This window comes from Pan paniscus, chromosome 6 (genome assembly GCF_029289425.2).
Source record: "Pan paniscus chromosome 6, NHGRI_mPanPan1-v2.0_pri, whole genome shotgun sequence".
Lineage (NCBI taxonomy): Eukaryota > Metazoa > Chordata > Mammalia > Primates > Hominidae > Pan > Pan paniscus.
Window position 1 is genome coordinate 165,183,798 of NC_073255.2, and position 20,281 is coordinate 165,204,078.

Below are 20,281 nucleotides of genomic sequence, written 5' to 3' on the forward strand. Positions count from 1 at the left end.
AGCCTCCCGAGTAGCTGGGATTACAGGCATGCGCCACCACGCCCGGCTAATTTTGTATTTTTAGTAGAGATGGGGTTTCTCCATGTTGGTCAGGCTGCTCTTGAACTCCCGACCTCAGGTGATCCGCCTGCCTCAGCCTCCCAAAGTGCTGGGATTACAGGCGTGAGCCACCGCTCCCGGCCAGGTCTTACTTTTTTTTAGCTGAGTAAAAATCAAAAGTGATTAGGTTCTATCAATGTGAAAGATAAAAAGGCTTAGAATGGAGGTAGGTTCTTAAGCTGTGGATAGGCTCAAGAGAGCCCACACAGCCTCCGAAGCACCATTTTTCTAAGGAGAGGATTCACAGCTTTTGCTAGATCTCAAACGAATCATGAATCACAATAAATTAAGAACTTAACGCCGGGCGCGCCTGTAATCCCAGCACTTTGGGAGGCCAAGGCGGGTGGATCACAAGGTCAGGAGATGGAGACCATCCTGGCTAACACGGTGAAGCCCCAACTCTACTAAAAATACAAACACAAAATTAGCCGGGTGCGGTGGTGGGCACCTGTAGTCCCAGCTACTCAGGAGGCTGAGGCAGGAGAATGGCGTGAACCCGGGAGGCGGAGCTTGCAGTGAGCCGAGATGGCGCCACTGCACTCCAGCCTGGGCAACAGAGTGAGACTCCGTCTCAAAAAAAAAAAAAAAAAAAAAAAACTTAGTGCTTTAGGAGAATGACTGCAATAGGTGAAATCAAAGATTATGAACGGGTTGGAAAGATGTTTACCTAACAACAGTATACTAGAACGAAGAATGGTCAATGCTTAAAACTCAAAAGAAATAGCTTTCGGAAAAAAAAAGAAATCTAAGGCAGCACTCCTGCAACATAGAGTTTTCCTTCCCAAGGCTGACACTGCAACAGAGTTTTTCTGTCAGCTTCTACCTCTAACAAAAGCAACAGGAAAAAAAAAGATCCTGGTAATTTCAAGCAATGTGGAGTGATTAGTACCTATGAGATACTATCACATTTGAAATGCAAAGAGCAAAAATGGAATTCATTACCCTAAAGTAAATAAGCAAGGGATTAAAAAGCTTAGACAAAATTATGGCTGGCAGCACCATTAAAGATGCTGAGTGTGACACCATTAAAGACCAGGATGTCCCTGGTCCTTTTTTTTTTTTTTTTTTTTTCGTGGAAACAAGAGTCTTGCTCTGTGGCTCAGGCTGGAGTGCAGTGGCATGATCTCGGCTTATTGCAACCTCCACCTCCCGGGTTCAAGCAATTTTCCTGTCTCAGCCTCCCAGGTAGCTGGGACTACAGGTGCACGCTGCTAATTTTTTGTATTTTAGTAGAGACGGGGTTTCACCGTGTTGCCCAGGCTGGTCTCAAACTCCTGAGCTCAGGCAATCTGCCTGCCTCGGCCTCCCAAAGTGCTGGGATTACAGGCGTGAGCCAGCGTGCCCGGCGTCCCTGGTACTTTTATAGAACCCAGAAACCTGGGCTGGATGGACTGTGAACCCCTCAAAATGGCACACATTATGCTCTCGTAACCTAGTCAGTGCCCACGGCAGTGGTCTCAACCCTTTTAGGGCCTGGCCAGCTGACAACACATACCTTTAGAATGCTCTGTGTCTGGATGCAAGACAATGCGGACATATTTGAGTTCTCCAAACTGTTGGAGAAGCTCCCCAAGTTCTTCTTCTTCTGAGTCAAAGGACAGATTTCTATGGAAGATAACCAGATGATCACAAGAAAAGTCAATTACATAAGTGAGATCCTATGTTCCAGGACAATGTAAGTGAGTTAGATATCAACTCTCCCTTGTTCAGAAATAGCACTAATACATAGGGATGGCCCCCAGTGACCCTTGGCCCCAACTGACTTTCCTTTGTCAATGAGGTTCTCTTTCTCAGGAATCTGAAAACGTAAACAGACACATACAAAGACCAGAAACTGCAGGTAAAGATTCATTTCTAAACAGCGGTGCCCCCCACTAGGGAAACTTCTGGGGTGCTGGAAATTTCTACATCTTGATCTGGGTGGTGGCTACATGGATGTATACATATAAAATTTTAACTGAGCTATATGCTTAGATTAATGTACTTTACAGAATCTATGTTATACCTTAAAAAAAAAAAAAAAAAAAAGTGGTGTCCCCAGAGAAAAGACCCACAGCCTCCATCACCTAGGGCCCCAGAACGGCCCAGATTTTCACCCTCTTCCTGAGGCTTGCTCTTTGACAACTTTGATTCTGAAACCCTCTTTTTTCACTTAAATTGACCAAAATTCATTTCTCTTACTACAAACTAGAAGACTCACAGCAGACTAGTGAGAAAAGTCAAATTATCTCTCCTAATTAGTCATTTTTTCCTCTGTGTTGCTATTAAATCCAGGTTTCAATTAAAATCTTACTAAAGTCAGAAAAATCCCTCAAAATAGTAACACAAAAGCAAATACAGTAAAATTTACTAAGTTCAAAAAAAGAAAACTACTTACTTCTCTCGATGGGATTAAAAAAATGTTGGAAGGAAATTTTGTTGTCCTAAAATTTCAACACAGTATAAAGATTCCTCATTTCCCCAACTATGTAAATCCTTCCAGGGGTAAGCAAAACAGTCCCTAATAAGTATCTGTAATTTTACTTCTCTTATATGCACTGAATAGCCCCATGAATGATTCTATTTCATGGATAACCCAGATAAAAAAGGTTTTCTGCAATAAAACATATCCTAGCTACATTATTTCTTTTAATTTGCCTTATCTAAGATAGACATGGTTTTCTCTCTTCCACCCCTTTATTTCCCTAAGTTCTTTATTAAAAGGTGTATAAGGAATGGTATCCTTAGTACTGAGGTCACAGGCTTCTTCTTCACTGTGACATTTCTTCCTTCCTGTTAGACAGATCCTCCGCAAATACAAAATCATTTATATGGCAGTTCCAAATAATACAATTTTTAAAACACATGGAAAGACATGCAGTTAGGTAAGAAAATGGGCTTCAGTATAGCATGTATAAATTCATCTCTGTGAATCTTTATGATGTGGGCATGTAGTGTAGGTGTTCTCTGAGTAGTGATTAAGGTTAATTTTTTTGACTTTTTGCTCATGTATTTCATCAATTTCCTAGAATGAACACAAATTGTATAAGAAAACAAATTTTTTTTTTTTTAAGACAGAGTCTTGCTCTGTCGCCCAGGCTGGAGTGCAGTGGCACAATCCCAGCTCACTGCAACCTCCACCTCTGCGTTTTAAGCGATTCTCGTGCCTCAGGCCTCCCGAGTAGCTGGGATTACAGGCACGCACCACCATGCATGGCTAATTTTTGTATTTTTAGTAAAAATGGGGTTTCACCATGTTGGCCAGGCTGGTCTCGAATTGCCCCCAAGTGATCCATCTGCCTCAGCCTCCCACGGTGCTGAGATTACAGGCCTGAGCCACCGCACCCAAGAAAATAATTCTAAAAGATTGTACAAGAAGATAAAATATATACCTCTAAAATCGGATGCAAATGACCCTAGTACACTGGTACTTAAGGACTAGAAGGCAGGCCTGAGGTATACTGAAGACATCCTGACCTCATAAAAGCAGCAATCTATTGCAGTCAGTAGAGCTAAAACACAACAGCAACACGAAATAAAGCCTATCGCCACCCCCACTCCCACCTAGTTTTCCTGGAAACAGATGAGATGCCTTACTTTATTCTGGACACTGCATCAGAAGATAAGTTAGGCATAAAGACAGAAATCATTTGAGACAAGCAGCGTCAATCCTCTCCAGCACTCCCCCTAAAACAAAGGCCGGAAGCAAGATGTTTCTAACAGTTGAACTGATTTCTTCCAAATGATGCCAACCCAATTACAAAGCATGAAATCTAAATGAAAACGTGATGTCAGGACCCATGCTATCTGTCTTCTGTGTTATAGTTCTGATTGTCCTACATTTCTCATTGTTTAGTATGTTCCTGGGACCAGATGTGCTTGATCTAATTTCTGGGCTAGGTAACAGAACTAGTGCCAAAAAGAGAAGAAGAAGGAAGAGAGATCTATGAAGACCACGCAAAAGCAATTCTGGAGGCAGAAAGACATACCTGATAAAAACAGTTTTCCCTTCATTCACATCAGAGGGTAATTTCCTCTTCTTTTTGTTTGAGACTTGCACAGCTAAGGTAAAAAGAAAAACAACAAACTGAAAGAGATTAGTGTAAGCCACATGACAAAGAGCTAACTTCTTAAGTACATAAAGATCGGCCTGGCGCAGTGGCTCATGCCACTTTGAAAAGCCGAGGCGGGCTGATCACCTGAGGTCAGGAGTTCGAGACCAGCCTGGCCAACATGGCAAAACCCTGTCTCTACTAAAAATACAAAAATTAGCCAGGCGTCGTAGCAGGGGCCTATAGTCCCAGCTACTCAGGAGGCTGAGGCAGGAGAATCCCTTGAACCTGGGAGGTGGAGGTTGCAGTGAGCCAAGATTGAGCCATTGCACTCCAGCCACGGTGACAAGAGCGAAACAAAGTCTCAAAAAAAATAAATAAATAAAAATAAAAATAGACAAAGGACATGCTAAGTATATGAAAAGATGTTCAAACTCGCTCTTAATTAAAGAAAACATAGCACAAGAAATGAGATACTATTTTTCACCAACAGATTGCAAAATCAAAAAGACTGATGGAATCCAATGTGGTAAGGGTATGGGAAAAAGACATTTCCATATACTACTATGACAGTGTAAACTTTCTGGAAATACTGTATAGGACATAGGAAACTTTGAGGAAAAAACATACACATACAATCACACAGAAATTATAAAATACACTACATTTTGAATGTGTATGTGTGTGTATATGTGTGCATTTTGCTTATAAATGTATGAAAATATCTATAGATACACAAGAAACAAATAACCTTGATTGTCTCTGGGGAAGTTCCCTAAGAAGCTGAGGATCTGGGTATAAGGGAGACTCACTGTTTGTTTTCAAGAACAGACATATAAGCTTATACATACAAAGAAAATATCTGGAAGGATGCACAAGAAACAACAGTGATTACTTCAGGGAATTGTTAGGATTGGTGAGAAACTTTTACTTTGTGTATTACACTCTTCTGTGTTGTGTTTTAACTTTTTATCATTATCATTTATCTGTCCTATAAGTTTTTTAGGTGAAAGAATGGCATGAGACAGCTGACTGTGGGTTGTAGAATACAGGATCTCAGAGTCCCTTCAGTGTAGAAGCTTCTTTGATTCTAAGGTGTATACCATTCTCTCCTCACAGAAAAAGCTTATTTCCTCAGATTTCTTATATGGTCAAACCAACATGTCAGACTTACTGAAATGGAATCAGAATAAAAACAGCTGAAATAAAAATCTCCACCCAGACAAATCAAAGAACCAGTTATTAGCCATTTCTCATTCTGTAATGACCTGCCTTCCTCAGTAAACAAGTTGAATTTATTCTCAATAAAGGTAGCAATAAGGATTGGCTAAAGTTTTACAACATGTTCAAAGAGGTCCTTGTTATGGAATGCACTGTGTTCCCCCAAAATTCATACATTGAAGCCCTAACCCCAAATATAATTGTATTTGGAGACAGAGACTTTAGGGAGGTAACTGAGGCTAGCTAAATGAGGTCTTAAGGTTGGGCCCTAATCTGATAGGATTGCTGTGCTTGTAAGAAAAGAGAGACCAGAGTTCACTGTTACTTGTTCTCTCTCTCCCCTCGTCAAGCGCACAAAGAAAAGGCCATGCAAGCACATAGCGAGAAGGCAGCAGTCTGCAAGCTAGGAAGAGAGCTGCACCCAAAATGAATCAGCTGGCACCTGGGACTTCTAGCCTCTAGAGCTGTGAGAAAATAAGTTTCTGCTGTTTAAGCCACCCAGTTTATGGTATTTTGTTATGTCAGTCCAAACTGACTAAACAGTTCTTTATCCCCATCTCAACTCCAAGGAGTTGTTTAAAATCTAGCTTGATGTTGAGATGGTTATATCATCTGTTTCATCTATATTATCTGTATAAGATGCTGTTTACCTGGTTATTCAATCAAGTTGGACAATCCAGAGAGAGGTAGAACCTCAGCATTAAGCTAGGTTTTCAATTCCCTAAGAATCTTAACCCTCAAACACCACTCCAAAACTCACTTAAAAAACAAAACAAACAAAAAGGAAACAACAAAAAAACCTTTGGAAGAAAGGAGTATAAAGGTTTCCTTTTCAGCATTTAAACATAAATTTGATAGAACACCTTAGAGTCCTATTTAAAAAGAGATCTAAGCAGAACTGATGCTCATTTCCGTAACTTCAGTAACTTTTTTAAAGTCTAAAGACATTTATGAAAATCCAAACAAACCTTTATCCTCTTGCTCCTCAGTGCTGGTATCACTCTGAGCCAGTTCCTCTCCATCATCAATACTATCGCTTTCCTCTAGGTCACTGTCCTCCTCAGAATGATCACTGCTTTTTGCAGGGGCTGGTCTCTTGACTGCTCTGCAATGGCACAGATCAGAACTAAGGAGGTGGGCTGACAGAGGGCCTATTCAATTTCATTACACATGTCAATTTTGCAATGATGCAGGCAGAAAAAGGAGAATTTTTCCTCTCGGAGACAATCTTGAATCTTCCTCTGCTGTCTCAGAACAGGATGAGCTGCTTACCTCTTCTGAATTTGCACAGGCTTGGTCACCTTTGATTCTATATTCTCTTCCTCTTCATCTTCATCTTCATCATCAAAAACCCCATCTTCTTCATCATCATCATCGTCATCATCATCGTTTTCTTCCTCTTCCATATCCTCTTCCTCCCTGCCCTTCTTTTTAACTGATTCCTGATGTTTAGATTCATGGCTCTTTTCCTCACCTATGGAGGGAGGTAAAGAAAGTAGGAATTCATTTAATATCCAAAACAATGTTATTTTAACAAAAGTAACCAACACTCCAAGTTCTTGGTTTCATCGGTTTTACAGAGTTTCGTATATTTTTCTTACTGCATATAACAGGAGAAAGTATAAAGAAAAGAAAAAGCAAAAACAGAAATAAACAAAACTCTCAACACCCAGATTCCTTTAGAGTTTGTCCCATTCATCAGTCTGAAGGTTCATCTGGCCCAGACTGAAAGAAGTGGCAACTGAGCCTCTCCAAGCAGTCTACCATTCGTACATCATAGCCAGCAAAATGCTCACTAGGGGGCAAAGCCAAGCCATGAACTTTAATCTCAGTGCATTCTATTCTCTGAGACCCTGGTGGCTTACCAGCCAATTGTTTTCTAAATAAACCTCAAGTTTTAAGTTTCTCTATTCTTAATGTTCCATCACTCCTGTTATGCACAGCCTGGAAACAACAGCAAGTAAAGGGGACAATGAACTCAGGCTCACTCACAGCCACTCCCAGGAAGGGGCTTAGACTCAAAAGAGCCTAGGTTTTGGGACCAGAGCACCAAATGGTACAATATGAATTGACAAACAGACCTGGACTCACTTCTGAGCCAGCAGGAATTCAGAGTTTTCCCTGAAAGCCCAGTCTCATTCTTTTGGTTAATCTTCCACAATAGTCTTACTCTGATAAGCAGGTTCTCTTACACTTTTTTTTTGAGACGAAGTCTCGTTTTGTTGCCCAGGCTGGAGTGCAGTGGGGTGATCTCGGCTCACTGCAACCTCTGCCTCCCAGGTTCAAGAACCTGCCTCAGCCTCCCAAGCAGGTGGGATGACAGGTGCCCACGACCAAGCCCAGCTAATTTTTGTATTTTTAGTAGAGATGGGGTTTTGCATGTTGGCCAGGCGCTGGTCTCAAACTCCTGACTGCAAGCAATCCACCCAAAGTGCTGGAATTACAGGCAAGAGCCACTGCACCCAGCCTTTTTCTTACACTTTTATCATGAACACAGGAGTTGTTTCAATACTCTCACCCAGGTTATACAACGCCCCTACTCACCCAACACTACCACATCTTACCTATAGCAGAAACAGACTGTGTATCTTTATATTTATCCTTTGCCACGGCCCAATCCACAGCCACTGTCCGGCCTGTCAAGCAGAAAAGTGGCATCAGAAAGGCTCTCCTTTTAAAAACCCTACCTCCGTAAATGACCCCTAGTCATCACAGACAATAATGGAACCAGTGGAGACAAAGAAACTGCCAATTCAGGGAATGCTGGTCTTAAAATAAAGCTCCTAGTCACTGCCTACTCCTTTTAACCCTTAACCTTTTTATCAATGAACAGAAATTTTGCCTTTCTACATAGCCACCACACCTGGGATAAGATGGAGTAAAAAAATAAAGAATTAGAACTATGTTTCCAGTTAGACTATCAGGAATCAAAACAGGCATTCTGGAATCATCTGCACCCTACCTGGAAGCTAGGACATCTCTACGGCAATAACTTCTTTTTTTTTTTTTTTTGAGACAGAGTCTCGCTCTGTCGCCCAGGCTGGAGTGCAGTGGTTACATCTCAGTTCACTGCAACCTCCGCAGGTTCAAGCGATTCTCCTGCCTCAGCCTCTTGAGTAGCTGGGATTACAAGCATGCACCACCACACCTGGCTAATTTTTGTATTTTCAGTAGAGACAGGGTTTCGCCATGTTGACCAGGCTGGTCTTGAACTCCTGACCTCAGGTGATCCACCTGCCTCCTCGGCCTCCCAAAGTGCTAGGATTACAGGTGTGAGCCACCGCACCTGGCCGGCAATAACTTCTTTAGGCACAGTACTTGATAAGTCAATATGTAAGTCACAGTCAGTTTAATAAATAGCCCACAGATGCTGAACAGTGATATAACCAAGGAGGAACCTAGATACCAACCTGCATCTATCAGCAATTATCTCAGGGACATTTTTCACTAGGGATTTAAAAGGACACTCTCACCAGATAAAAGAAAGAATACTGGCAAGGGTTCTTTCAAGTTTAACCCCAAGATCAAGTTCTAGAGTATTTCACCTAAATAGCTACCGTATTAGCAATGAGACTCTTAATAATGCAAACATCTTTTGAAAATGCAGAAAGTGGGTTACTACACTAATTCACCAAAACACCAGAAATATCTGGGTCAATGATATGGGTATAGAAAGCTTACCTTTTATCTCTTTCATGTTCATGCCTTTGAGAGCTTTACCTGCTTCTAGGAGGTTTTTGAACTGAACAAAACCAAAACCGCGCATCTTCCCATCTGTGTGCAAATGCACAAAGAAAGAAGTGAGAGGCAGCAGGAGGTAGCCAGAATACTAAGAAGTAAATTACTGCAATTCAGGCCCACAAGATGGCCCAAATTCTGCCAGCAGGTCAGCCCCTTCCCCAAAGCAATTGCTTACATCTTCTTACTGAGTATACTCTGACTTGGACTTGGGGAGAGCAAAACACTTTCTCAAACTAACTCGCCTTCTAAAACTAATTCTGATCCAACAGAAAATATCATCAGGGGAATAAAACCATTATTTGGGTTTTCATTAGATGTGAAGCACTGTGCCAAATACTTCATATATATCATATATGTTTGTTCAAGGGTAATATGTTAACTAACGTAATCCACACCAAGTGAAGGTTTATTAGTACCTGGTTTCCTAGGGATATTTACTTCCAGGACAGCTCCAAATTGAGCAAATACTGTCTTCAAGTCATCTTCTGAACACTGAAGCCAAAAGTGAAGAAAGAAAAAGAGAAATACAATCACAGCAAATTAACATAAAACATCAACTACTAAATTCATTAATTATGAAAAACATGAATGTTTACTTTTTTTTATTTTTGATACTAGGACATCAAATGTTTCTAAATAGAAGACATTTTACTTTGTACCTAAGAGGCAAAAACACAGACGTCTGAGAGCTTTTTCTACCTTTTCTTTCTCAGTAGTAGTTTCCCCAAAAAGGAAAGCAGCTTCACACTTAGTGCCCTTATTACACAGGCCCACTTTCTGAATTCAACAGGGGTAAGGTTGATTCCCAGAAGGAATTAAGCCCAATTATACCATCTTGGTGAGGAGTTCTACTAATGATCACATCTTGGCTCTAAAAGCCTTCAAAACATGCAATGTTCATTTTCTCTCTCACTTACCTTAAAGCTCAGGTTCCGAATAATTAATCTGGCTTTCTTATCTGCCACTTTGGCTTTTTTAGCCTTCGGCTCCTTCTTTGGGCACTCTGAGTTTTCTAAAAAATAAGAGGTAATGGAATAAGTACTCGAAAATCACCCACTTCTACGCCAGAACATCACAGAAAAAAAAGCTACTGGCGACAGATGGCATTTACCACAGGGTTAAGTGTGGCAATAATACCAAGGAATACCAGATTTTTCCAAAGAACTAAAATGAGTATCACAATACACTGGATGATTTTGGAGATCAAAAAGAAATGCAAAAAGCTTTAAGTTCTAGAAGCTACCTCCATGCCTCCCTCTTTCATTTTCATAGTGCTCCTCCTCACCCTGGGAGAAAAACTTCCTTCAATTACTAGAAACTCACCATTTTTCCCCTTTTCCTTTGTCTTGTTCCTCAGTTTTTTCTTGGCAACAGTCACGTTGATCTTGCAACCTTCAAAGGTGGTAATCTCCTTGAGGGCCCTCTGAACATCTTCCAGCATTGAAAAAGTGACATAGCCAAAGCCTCGACATGCCTTACTCCCTGGAATAATGGAGTGGGGAGGGAGTGGAGGGGCAGTGTGAAAAGGAGAGAGAATCATAAGCCAAGAGCACTAAATGAGTAAATCCTCAAAGCCTAAGCTAGAGGATATACTGCCAACCCATCTTGCTATCAGTTTGCCAAAAGTCTCAGGAGGGCGAGAAACAAGGGTGGTATCAGTGGTTCCCTCCCCACTTTGCTTAGAAACTGTTAGCCTTCCTCCTCTTTTAATTTAGTGTCTTTGCTGTTAGCTCCTCTTCTTCCCCCTTTCTTGATAATCCCAAGAAAACAGAATCCATGACATATGAGGCCCTCAAAGAACTCAACATCAAAAAGAACAAAACATCACCAAAGAAGGCAGGAAAGGTAAGTATATGCTATGGTTTGAATGTGTCCCCCAAATTTCATGTGTTGGAAACTTAATCCCCAATGTAGCAGTATTGAAAGATGGAGTCTTTAAGAGGTGACTGGATCAGAGGACTCTGTCTTCAGGAATGGATTAATCAATTTATGGATTAATGGGTTAATAGATTAATGGGCTATCATGAGAGTGGAGCTGGGGGCTTTATAAGAAGAGGAAGAGAGACCTGAGCAAGCACATTAGCATGCTCAGCCCCCTCGCCATGACACCCTGCACTGTCTGGGCATTTTGCAGAGTCCCCACCAACAAGAAGGCTCTCACCAGATACAGCCACTAAACTTTGGACTTCTCAGCCTCCAGAACTTAAGAAATAAATTTTTCTTTACAAAGTACCTAGTTTCAAGTATTCTCTTATAAGCAACAGAAAATGAATTAAGACAGTATGGTAGCTTCAAAAATCAGAACACAATAATGCAGTTACTCCTCAAAATAGATCAGCAATAAATGCCTGAGGCCCAGACAAAAGAACCTCAAACAATAAATACTGCTCAGAAAGACTGCAGATGTTATGACCACTATTACCAACGCCTTAGCTGTCGATATCAAATTAAACCTTTCCAAAGCAGCTGTGCATTCTTGTCTCATTTTATCTTTAGAACACCTCAAAATAGGTAAAGCAAATATTATCACCCCTTCTTTCCAAGTAAGTAATTTGAGATGGAAGACAGTAAGTGAATTGGTTAATGTCACACAGGGTGTTAGTAGCTGAATTAACTCCTCCTCACCAGCCCCCATGTTCTTCCATAGGACTCCACAAAGAATAATATTAGGACCAAGGAGATGAAAACTACAAATATCAACTGTAACCCACCTTTGCCCTTTTCGGTTTAACATTTTGTATAGTAAAATTTTAAATAATTTATTGCATCAAAAAGGAAAAGGACAGATCAAGAAGTCTGCCTTTACCTGAAAAGGACACATAGTTCATATGCTCTGCTTCTCTTTCCACTGCATTTGAATCTCCTTCAGGGTATAAGCCCTTTGACACAGGACACTGATCTACATAAACTGGTTAAAGCAACATAACATCAATTTTTCTCTTCTCTTGAACTCCTTATCATAAAAGCTGCCCACTCACCTTTCAGAAAATGAGCACAAGAAAATTCATAGCCCTCCTGATCAGTACAACCAAAAGTAAAGCAGCTGAAATGTAAAGGAGTTTGACACCCAAATGAAAGGACATACAGTAAATACCACACATTTTACATGTCTGCATAAAGCATGCTCACATACATTTAGAGTCCCTGACAACCCTGTGAAATTATTCCCATCTTAAAGAGGTGAAGTGACATGCACTGCTATTGAGGAAGACTTCATTCCACATACCCTCCCTCCCGTTTCACTGAGTGCAGCACTCTTTCCAGTACATCTCAGCTGTCTGGATAGGAAAGTGCATAGTTTTTTAAAAGGAAGTAAGAGATTTTTAAGGATTTAGACCAAGTACACAAGGTTTAAGGTAAGATTGCATGTAGCCTATATTCTGAGGACTCAAAGGAGAACTCCCATTCAATGGCCTATTCTTCCCTGGAATACAACCACCTGGGTACGGAATGCTACTTACACTGGAACCCAGTACATACATATATTCTTTATTTAAAACTTAAAAGTTTTACAAATACTTATCCTTTACCATATATGGATGTACTCCTATACTATTTAATTTTTTAAGAACTCTAGGCCAGGCGTGGTGGCACATGCCTGTAATCCCAGTGCTTTGGGAGGCCAAGGCGGGAGGATCATTTGAAACCAGCCTGGACAACGCAGTGAGACCCTGTCTCTACAAAAAATATTCAAAAATTGGTCAGGCATGGTGAAGCATGTCTGTAGTCATAGCTACTTGGGAGGCTGAAGTAGGAGGATTGCTTGAGCCCAGGAGTTTAAGGTTACATTGAGCTGTGATCGCACCACTGCACTCCAACCTCGGTTGACAGAGCAAGACCCTGTTTCTAAAACACAACAAAACAAACTCTAGTCATGACCCACTCAAGACCCACTAATAGGTAATAATCTGCAGTTTAATAAACATTACTGTACAGCACTTTCGGTCCCTATTTTAAGTATATAAGCTTTTGTCCTATTCTCCAACAGTCTATTCGCAACACACCAGCCAGAGAGAGAATCTTTCAAAACGAATGCCAGATCACACTTACTGCTCTCTGCTTAAAATCAGTGGCTTCCTATCTCTGAGTAAAAGCCAAAGTCCTTGCAATGGTCTATAACATCCTACATGAGGCGGGCGGATCACCTGAGGTCTGGAGTTCCAGACAACCCTGGCCAACATAGAGAAACCCCGTCTCTACTAAAAATACAAAAATTAGCCAGGTGTAGTGCCACTCGCCTGTAATCCCAGCTACTTGGGAGGCTGAGGCAGGAGAATGGGTTGAACCGGGAGGCAGAGGTTGCAGTGAGCGGAGATCGTGGCACTGCACTCCAGCCTGGGCGACAGAGCAAGACGCAGTCTCTAAAAAAAAAAAAAATCTTACATGATCTGCTACTCTAGATCTCATCTCCTAATTCTCTTCCCTTTACTCACTTCAATCCAGTCACCCTGTCCTCCTTACTACTCCTCCAATATACCAAAAACACCTCTGTTTCAGTACCTTTGAGCTTGCTGTTTTCTCTTCCTGAATTGTTCTTCCTCCGGAGAGGCATGTGTTCACTCTCTCACCTCAGTCCGTCCTTCTCTGGCCACCCTATCTATATTGCCACTCTTCACCCCCTCTCCCCACTACACACATGCACATAGACTTCCTAACCCCTTTCCCTGGCTTATTTTTCTCCTTAGCATTTGACATCATTTTCACGGTTGGCTTGTTTATTGGCTCTCTTCCCCACTTTGAAGACATAAAATCAAAGATTTTTTTGGTTTGGTGTTGTGCACTGCTGCATCCCCAGGACCTACAACACTTCCTGGCACACAGTAGGTATTAAGTATTTGCTGAATAAATGAATGAACACGTGGATAGCATCCTGGCTAAGATGTCCAGGTCTGAGGATCAAATCGGGGGTCCACTACTTAACAGCCGTACAAACTTAAAGTTACTAAATTCCCCTAAATCCCGGATTCCTGTCTGTAAAATGACATTAAGACTCTCCATCCGGTAAGATTGCTGAGAAAATTAAATGAGATAACCTGTATCAAACTGATCACTGTACCTGCCAATCAGGTGACCCTCAATAAGTCTCACTGATGCTCTAGTTAACTATTTTCATTTTTAGCGCGCATAATCAACAGAAAGCGCTATAGAAACGTAAGGGAATGCTTTGCCCTTCATAAACTGACCCCTGTGAACGCATCTAAAGCAGAATCCGTTTGGAAAAGAAACTCAGTTCCCTGTCCCTTCTCTTCGGGGCGGGTAAAGAATGATACGGCTCCCTGAAGTTTGGGAAGGTGCCCTCGATCGCAGGAAACCCCAGCCCTATCCTCGACCGCCCCGCCCCTACCTTTTTCAGTCACCACGAAGCACTGCTTCACCGGCCCCACCTGACTGAACAGTTCCTCCAGCTGCTCACTGCGGGCCGAGGGCGGGAGGCGGCCCACAAATAAGGTCAGGCCGGCCATGAGACCGGGAAACCCAAAGCGCGTGAGGACGCGAGCAAACTAGGCCGGCGCACGCGAGCCGAGAGGCTGGCTTTGGTAGGACAACCAAGCTCACACGCCGAGAGATTCCGGAAGTGCTCGTTGCTCAAAAGAGACCGGAGGAAAACATGGTCGGGAGGGGGATAAAAGGTTCCGGAATGAAAAAATAATGGCGCCCCGGGGCGTAGCTTCTGGAGCGGGGCTCCGCCCCCTGCCCTAGCATCGCCTTCGCCACTTTTGTGTAAACTTGGCATCAATAATTTCTACCCTAGTGTTACAGCTTTTTTAGAATTTGCCTAGCAGGCTTTCTGGTTTTTGCCGGAAGGCCTCCAAAAAGTAATTTTTTTTCTTAATATACAAAATAAAAATAAATAATTTCTACCCTGTTTAAAAATCTCACCTCCAGATCCTCCCCAAAGTTAGCAGGACAGGCAGAAGAAGTCGTTTTTGCCCCGGGCGTAACTCAGGATCTGATATACTGTGGGTGTTTGATATTTTCTGAAGCGCCTCCACAAATTCCCAGATTACGTGCATAAAACACAACCGGAACACTAAGACGTAGACATAGATATATCATATACATCATTCGGACGATTCTCATTTTCGGAGAACATCAGCTGTCTGTCACCTCAGCCTCACAAACAAATTGTAGCTACTAAAATACACATAGACACAGATCGTACACAATTATTCTTTCAGTAAATATATACTGAGCTCCAACTATGAGCCAAGCATTAGGGATAAAACTGGTGAGCAAAGAAATGACAGGGTCCCTGCCCTCATAGAGATTACAGTCTAATGGTGGAAACAGATTTTTTTTTTTTTTTGACAGGGCCTCACTTTATCAACCAGGCCGGAGTGCACTGGCACGATCTCGGCTTACTGCAGCCTCGACCTCCCAGGTTCAAGCAGTCCTCCTGCCTCAGCCTCCTGAGTAGCTGGAACTACAGGTGCACCACCACACCCGGCTAATTTTTGTATTTTTTGTAGAGACGGGGTTTCACCATGTTGCCCAGGCTGGTCTCAAACTCCTGAGCTCAATTAGCCCCCCTTAGCCTCCTAAAATGCTAGGATTATAGGTGTGAACCACCACACCTGGCTGGGAAGACTATTAGTCCAAAAATTCTTACAAATAAATCACAGCACACACACTGCAGGACCACATCAAACACACTCAAAGCAAACATAACATCCAACTTATACACAGAGACCTAGAACCCAGGTCCTCCTAGAAACAGAAGATCTTTGTCTCAAGTCAGCTCATCAGACAGACCCAAAGCTGAGAGCTCTTAATTGGCTAGGAGATCTGGGTGCTCCTGGTTCTGGAACACAGAGAGTGTTTGCCATGCCACTGGGCTCAGGACCTGAATAGGTGCAAGAGAGCTACACCTTGCAGAACAACTAGCTCAAAAAAAAGTACCCAAGGCTGTTTTTTAAATAATTTTTTTTTTTAGCAGACTCTTGCTCTGTCACCCAACTTGGGGTGCAGTGGCACCATCATGGCTCACTGCAGCCTTGATCTCCTGGGCTCAAGCAATACTGCCACCTCAGCCTCCTGAGAAGCTAGGACCACAAGTGTGTACCACTATGCCTGGCCAATTTATTTATTTTTTTGTACAGACAGTTCTCCCTGTGTTGCCCAGGCTAGTCTTGAACTCCTGGGATAAACCAATCCTCCCACTGCGGCCTCCCAAAGTGTTGGGATTATAGGCGTGAGCCACTGAGCCCAGACAAATCATTACTTTTAAATGATAGTAACATGGCAGATAGAAAACTCAAAAACTGTACAGTTTTAGTACCTTTTATAAGGCACTATGGTGAAAATTAAGTTTCATGATCTCCTCAAGCCCCATTCACTTTCAATACATTTTGGATGGCTAGACGACTGGTTGATAGTGATGGGAGTGGAGATTAGGGGGACACTAAACATCACATTTATGGAGCTCTAGTTCGAAGTAAGTAATCTATGCTTAAAATAAAACTTCACGATTATTTTTTAAAAATACAACTCACGGCCAGGAGCGGTGGCTCACGCCTGTAATCCCAGCACTTTGGGAGGCCGAGGTGGGTGGATCACCAGATCAAGGGTTCGAGACCAGCCTGGCCAACATGGTGAAACCCCGTCTCTACTAAAAATACAAAAAGTAGCCGGGCATGGTGGCACATGCCTGTAATCCCAGCTACTCGGGAGGCTGAGGCAGGAGAATCGCTTGAACTCAGGAGGCAGAGGTTGCAGTGAGCAGAGATTGCACCACTGCACTCCAGCCTGGGCAACAAAGGAAGACTCCATCTCAAAAAAATATATAACTCACTTTGGGAGATCAAGATGGGTAGATCACTGGCGCTCAGGAGTTCGAGACTTCTGAAAATAAAATACAAGTTTATTTTTCTTTTTTTCTGAGCAGAGTCTCACTCTGTCACCCAGGCTGGAATGCAGTGGTGCGATCTCGGTTCACTGCAACCTACACCTCCTAGGTTCAAGCAATTCTCCTGCCTCAGCCTCCTGAGTAGCTGAGATTACAGGCACCCACCACCATGCCTGGCTAATTTTTGTATTTTCAGTAAAGACAGAGTTTCACCAACTTGGCCAGGCTGGTCTTGAACTCCTGACCTCAGGTGATCAGCCGTCATCGGCCTCCCAAAGTGCTGGGATAACAGGCATGAGCCACCATACCCAGCCTAAACTTTATTTTTCAACATTAGCTCCATCAAGTTCAAAACATATTTGTAAGCAATGATACCAGCCACTTAGTCCATCTCTAAAGAACTTAAAGTCTTTGGAATTTAAGCATGTCAATGCAGTCTCTTTCTCTCTCTCTCTCTCTCTCTATATATATATATAATTGAAGAAAAATGTGAGCCCCTTAAAGATTTTTTAAGATTAGGAAACAAAACTAAGTCAGAAGGAGCCAAAATAGGACCTTAAGGTGGATGCCTAATGGTTTCCCATTAACACTCTTGAAAAATTGCCCTTGTTTGATGAGAGGAGTGAGCAAGAGCACTGTGATGGAGGAGGGCCCTCTCTGTTGAAGGTTTCCCCTAGGTATTTTTCTGCTAAAGGTTTGGCTAACTTTCTCAGAACCCTCTCACAATAAGCAGATGTTATCATTCTTTGGCCCTCCAGAAAGTCAGACAAAAAAAAAAAAATGCCTTGTAGGCCCGGTGTGGTGGCTCATGCCTGTAATCCCAGCACTTTGGGAGGCCAAGGCGGGCGGATCACCTGAGGTTGGGAGTTCGAGACCAGCCTCAGAAACATGATGAAACTCCGTCTCTACCGAAAGTACAAAATATTAGCTGGGTGTGGTGGCATGCGCCTGTGGTCTCAGCTACTCTGAGGCTGAGGTGGGAGGATCGCTTGACCTGGGGAGGCGGAGGTTGCAGTGAGCTATCGCGCCACTGCACTGCAGCCTGGGTGACAGAGTGAGACCCCATCTCAAAACAATAACAATAAAAATTTAAAAATAAATTTAAAAATATTACTCAGGAAAGGAAGCTTTGAAATACAAAACAGATTTTTAAGGCTACTATGTTAATCCTATCCAGGATAAAGAGAAACAAACAGACAAAGGCAATGGGATGGATCATGTAACAAAGTTGGTTTGGGACTCCACATCCTCCTCTTCCTTCTCCTTCCCTCCTGCCCACTCCTATCACCTTAGGAATTAAAATTCCACCCCCAAAGATTAAATTGTGAGCTTCAGAACCCCAGCTAAGGGGAAGCCTTCCTAGTCCTGGCTGTAGTCTGTACAAGGAAAACAATCCTGAGAAGATTGTTCCAATATTCCTTTGTGAGACCCTCCACAAATGCTAAGTTTTAAATAGCTCTGATCCAAATCTTCCTTAATTTAGGACAAATCTAACTGTGTCTCTATGCCCATCAGGGGGCAGCAGCCACCCACAGTGCAGGGTTCTGTGCCCTTCTGGGAGGACAACAGTGCAGCTGACCCTTTCTACCCTCCCCACGGTTCAGACCTGGTTCCCCGATCTGTCTCTCAGCCCAATCCCCTCCAATCCATTTCTATCAGGGCAGGCAATGGTTCTTTCCTCAGGAATATTTGCTCATCCATCTACCCAAGACACATGCAGCAATCTTTATTAAATAGCAGGCGCTGTGCTACCCTGCATCACACCAGCAATGTGGCTTCCAGGGGAAATAAACTGCTGGCCTCCTCCTCATCCATCACTGTGCAGGAGCCAGGAAAGGAAGTAAGAGAGGCCTGGGCTGTTCTCAACCAGCCTCTTCCAGATCCCATCCCTCTAGCTCCACTCCCCCTGGCAAGCTAAACCTTCTTATAATACAGAATAGTTCTTGGCCTTAGCACTTGTCACAACTATAATTAATTACTTATGCTATTGTGATTATTTATGTCATTAGTTGTTTAACATCTGCCTTCCCCCAACAGGCTTTCAATTTCATAAATTCATGGCTGGTGTCTACCTCGTTCACCTGTCTATTCCCAGCACCTAGTACGTCATAGGCATTCAGTAAATATTCTTTAAGAGATTGAATGAATGAATAAATGAATGAATGTGAGTTTGTCTTTCAGTCCCCACAATACCAAGACTTGGAACTGAAGGGTGTAGGCATTAGGATCTACCTGGATTCTTCCTGGGAAACCCACTCTGGGTAAGGGATGAGGCATGAGACAAAAGGAAAGGGTCCTCTAAACAAAATCTTGGCCTCTTTATGAAGTAAAAGGGCTGAGGTTATCCTTGCTGAGGAAAATCAAAGAAGTGTTGGAGCTGGTGAACACCGAGCTGTATTCCCTCAACTCCCTCCTGCCTCCCCCCAACTCCATTTAGAGCTGCCACACAGAAAAGGAGTGTATGTGCAGAAGTGTGTGTGTGTGTGTGTGTGTGTGTGTGTGTGTGTGTGAGAGAGAGAGAGAGAGACCAATAGACAGGCCAACAGAGAGACTGGCTGGGGTATTCAGGGCTTGGACTGCTCTTTTGGGAAGTGTGTGCATGAACCCAAGGACCCTTGCTGGGGAGAGTGAGTGAGAGAGACAGGAGCTGGCAAGGACCAGTGTGAGGAAGAGATGGCATCGAGGAGCTGAGTGTGAGCAGAGGCAGATGAGAGGCAGATAGAAGAGTGAGTGGGAAAGAAAGGGAGCAGTTTCGCGGAGCAGCAACACTCCTTGCATGACACAAAGCAACTCTGATGCTGGGCCCACTGCAGCCACTACGACACCAGTGAGAAATGCCTGTAATTAGGAGGTTGGCAGTTCTCTGGGCCTCAGCCCAGAGTGAGGATGCAGCAAGAATTTCTGAGCCAGGTGATGGAGGAGACGCAATCAAAACCATTCTAGTCCCATCCCTCCACCGCACCAGCACCACCTCCCTCCCATTTCTCTTCCCCACTATGATTCTCTCTCTCCTCCAAACACAACTGATTCTCCTCCTCCATCTGAGGTCCCAGGCCCTGGACGCTCCTCTCAGCCAAGACAGATGTTCATCTGCAAGGAGAGTAGTGCTTGAATTCTTCCACTCCTGCATTGGACCTGGTCTGGCCGAGGGCTCTACCCTCTCCTGGCTTCCCTGCCTGCTTCCCTCTTGGCTCCCAAGCCTCCCTTCCAGTCCCCAGGAGCTGATGGGCAAAGTTGGAAGAAAAAAATCACGAGGTTCCTGTGCTTCCACTTTGAGCCTAGTGTGTATGCTCCTGCAGGTCTCCCTGTGATATGCAGGACAGCTGCCAAAACACTGTCAGAT

The 20,281-nt window shown here is 43.1% G+C and overlaps 1 protein-coding gene and 1 non-coding gene across 10 annotated transcripts in view; one reads left to right on the plus strand and one right to left on the minus strand.

Moving 5' to 3' along the window:
* RBM28 (RNA binding motif protein 28) overlaps positions 1–14,680 on the minus strand; it is a 123,912-nt gene extending 109,232 nt beyond the window's left edge. For 5 of the 9 annotated variants that reach the window (XM_055115371.2, XM_055115369.2, XM_055115374.2 and 2 more), the window contains exons 1-11: positions 14,437–14,668; positions 13,331–13,453; positions 10,416–10,574; positions 10,010–10,104; positions 9,509–9,584; positions 9,033–9,125; positions 7,916–7,987; positions 6,624–6,825; positions 6,320–6,456; positions 4,068–4,140; positions 1,595–1,704 (exon numbers count right to left, since the gene is read on the minus strand). In XM_055115371.2, coding sequence (XP_054971346.1) covers positions 1,595–1,704; positions 4,068–4,140; positions 6,320–6,456; positions 6,624–6,825; positions 7,916–7,987; positions 9,033–9,125; positions 9,509–9,584; positions 10,010–10,104; positions 10,416–10,574; positions 13,331–13,453; positions 14,437–14,554 — 1,258 coding nt within the window. In that variant the 5' untranslated portion in view covers positions 14,555–14,668. Of the gene's footprint in view, positions 1–1,594; positions 1,705–4,067; positions 4,141–6,319; positions 6,457–6,623; positions 6,826–7,915; positions 7,988–9,032; positions 9,126–9,508; positions 9,585–10,009; positions 10,105–10,415; positions 10,575–13,330; positions 13,454–14,436 lie in introns of all 9 variants that reach the window. The other 4 variants (XM_034964917.3, XM_003806043.4, XM_055115372.2 and 1 more) reach the window with 3 other exon arrangements.
* A 161-nt stretch (positions 14,681–14,841) lies between these two features.
* On the plus strand, positions 14,842–14,903 carry LOC112440555 (U7 small nuclear RNA). Its single transcript, XR_003028588.1, has one exon. It is a non-coding gene; the product is annotated as a U7 small nuclear RNA (small nuclear RNA).
* Positions 14,904–20,281: the final 5,378 nt, after the last annotated feature.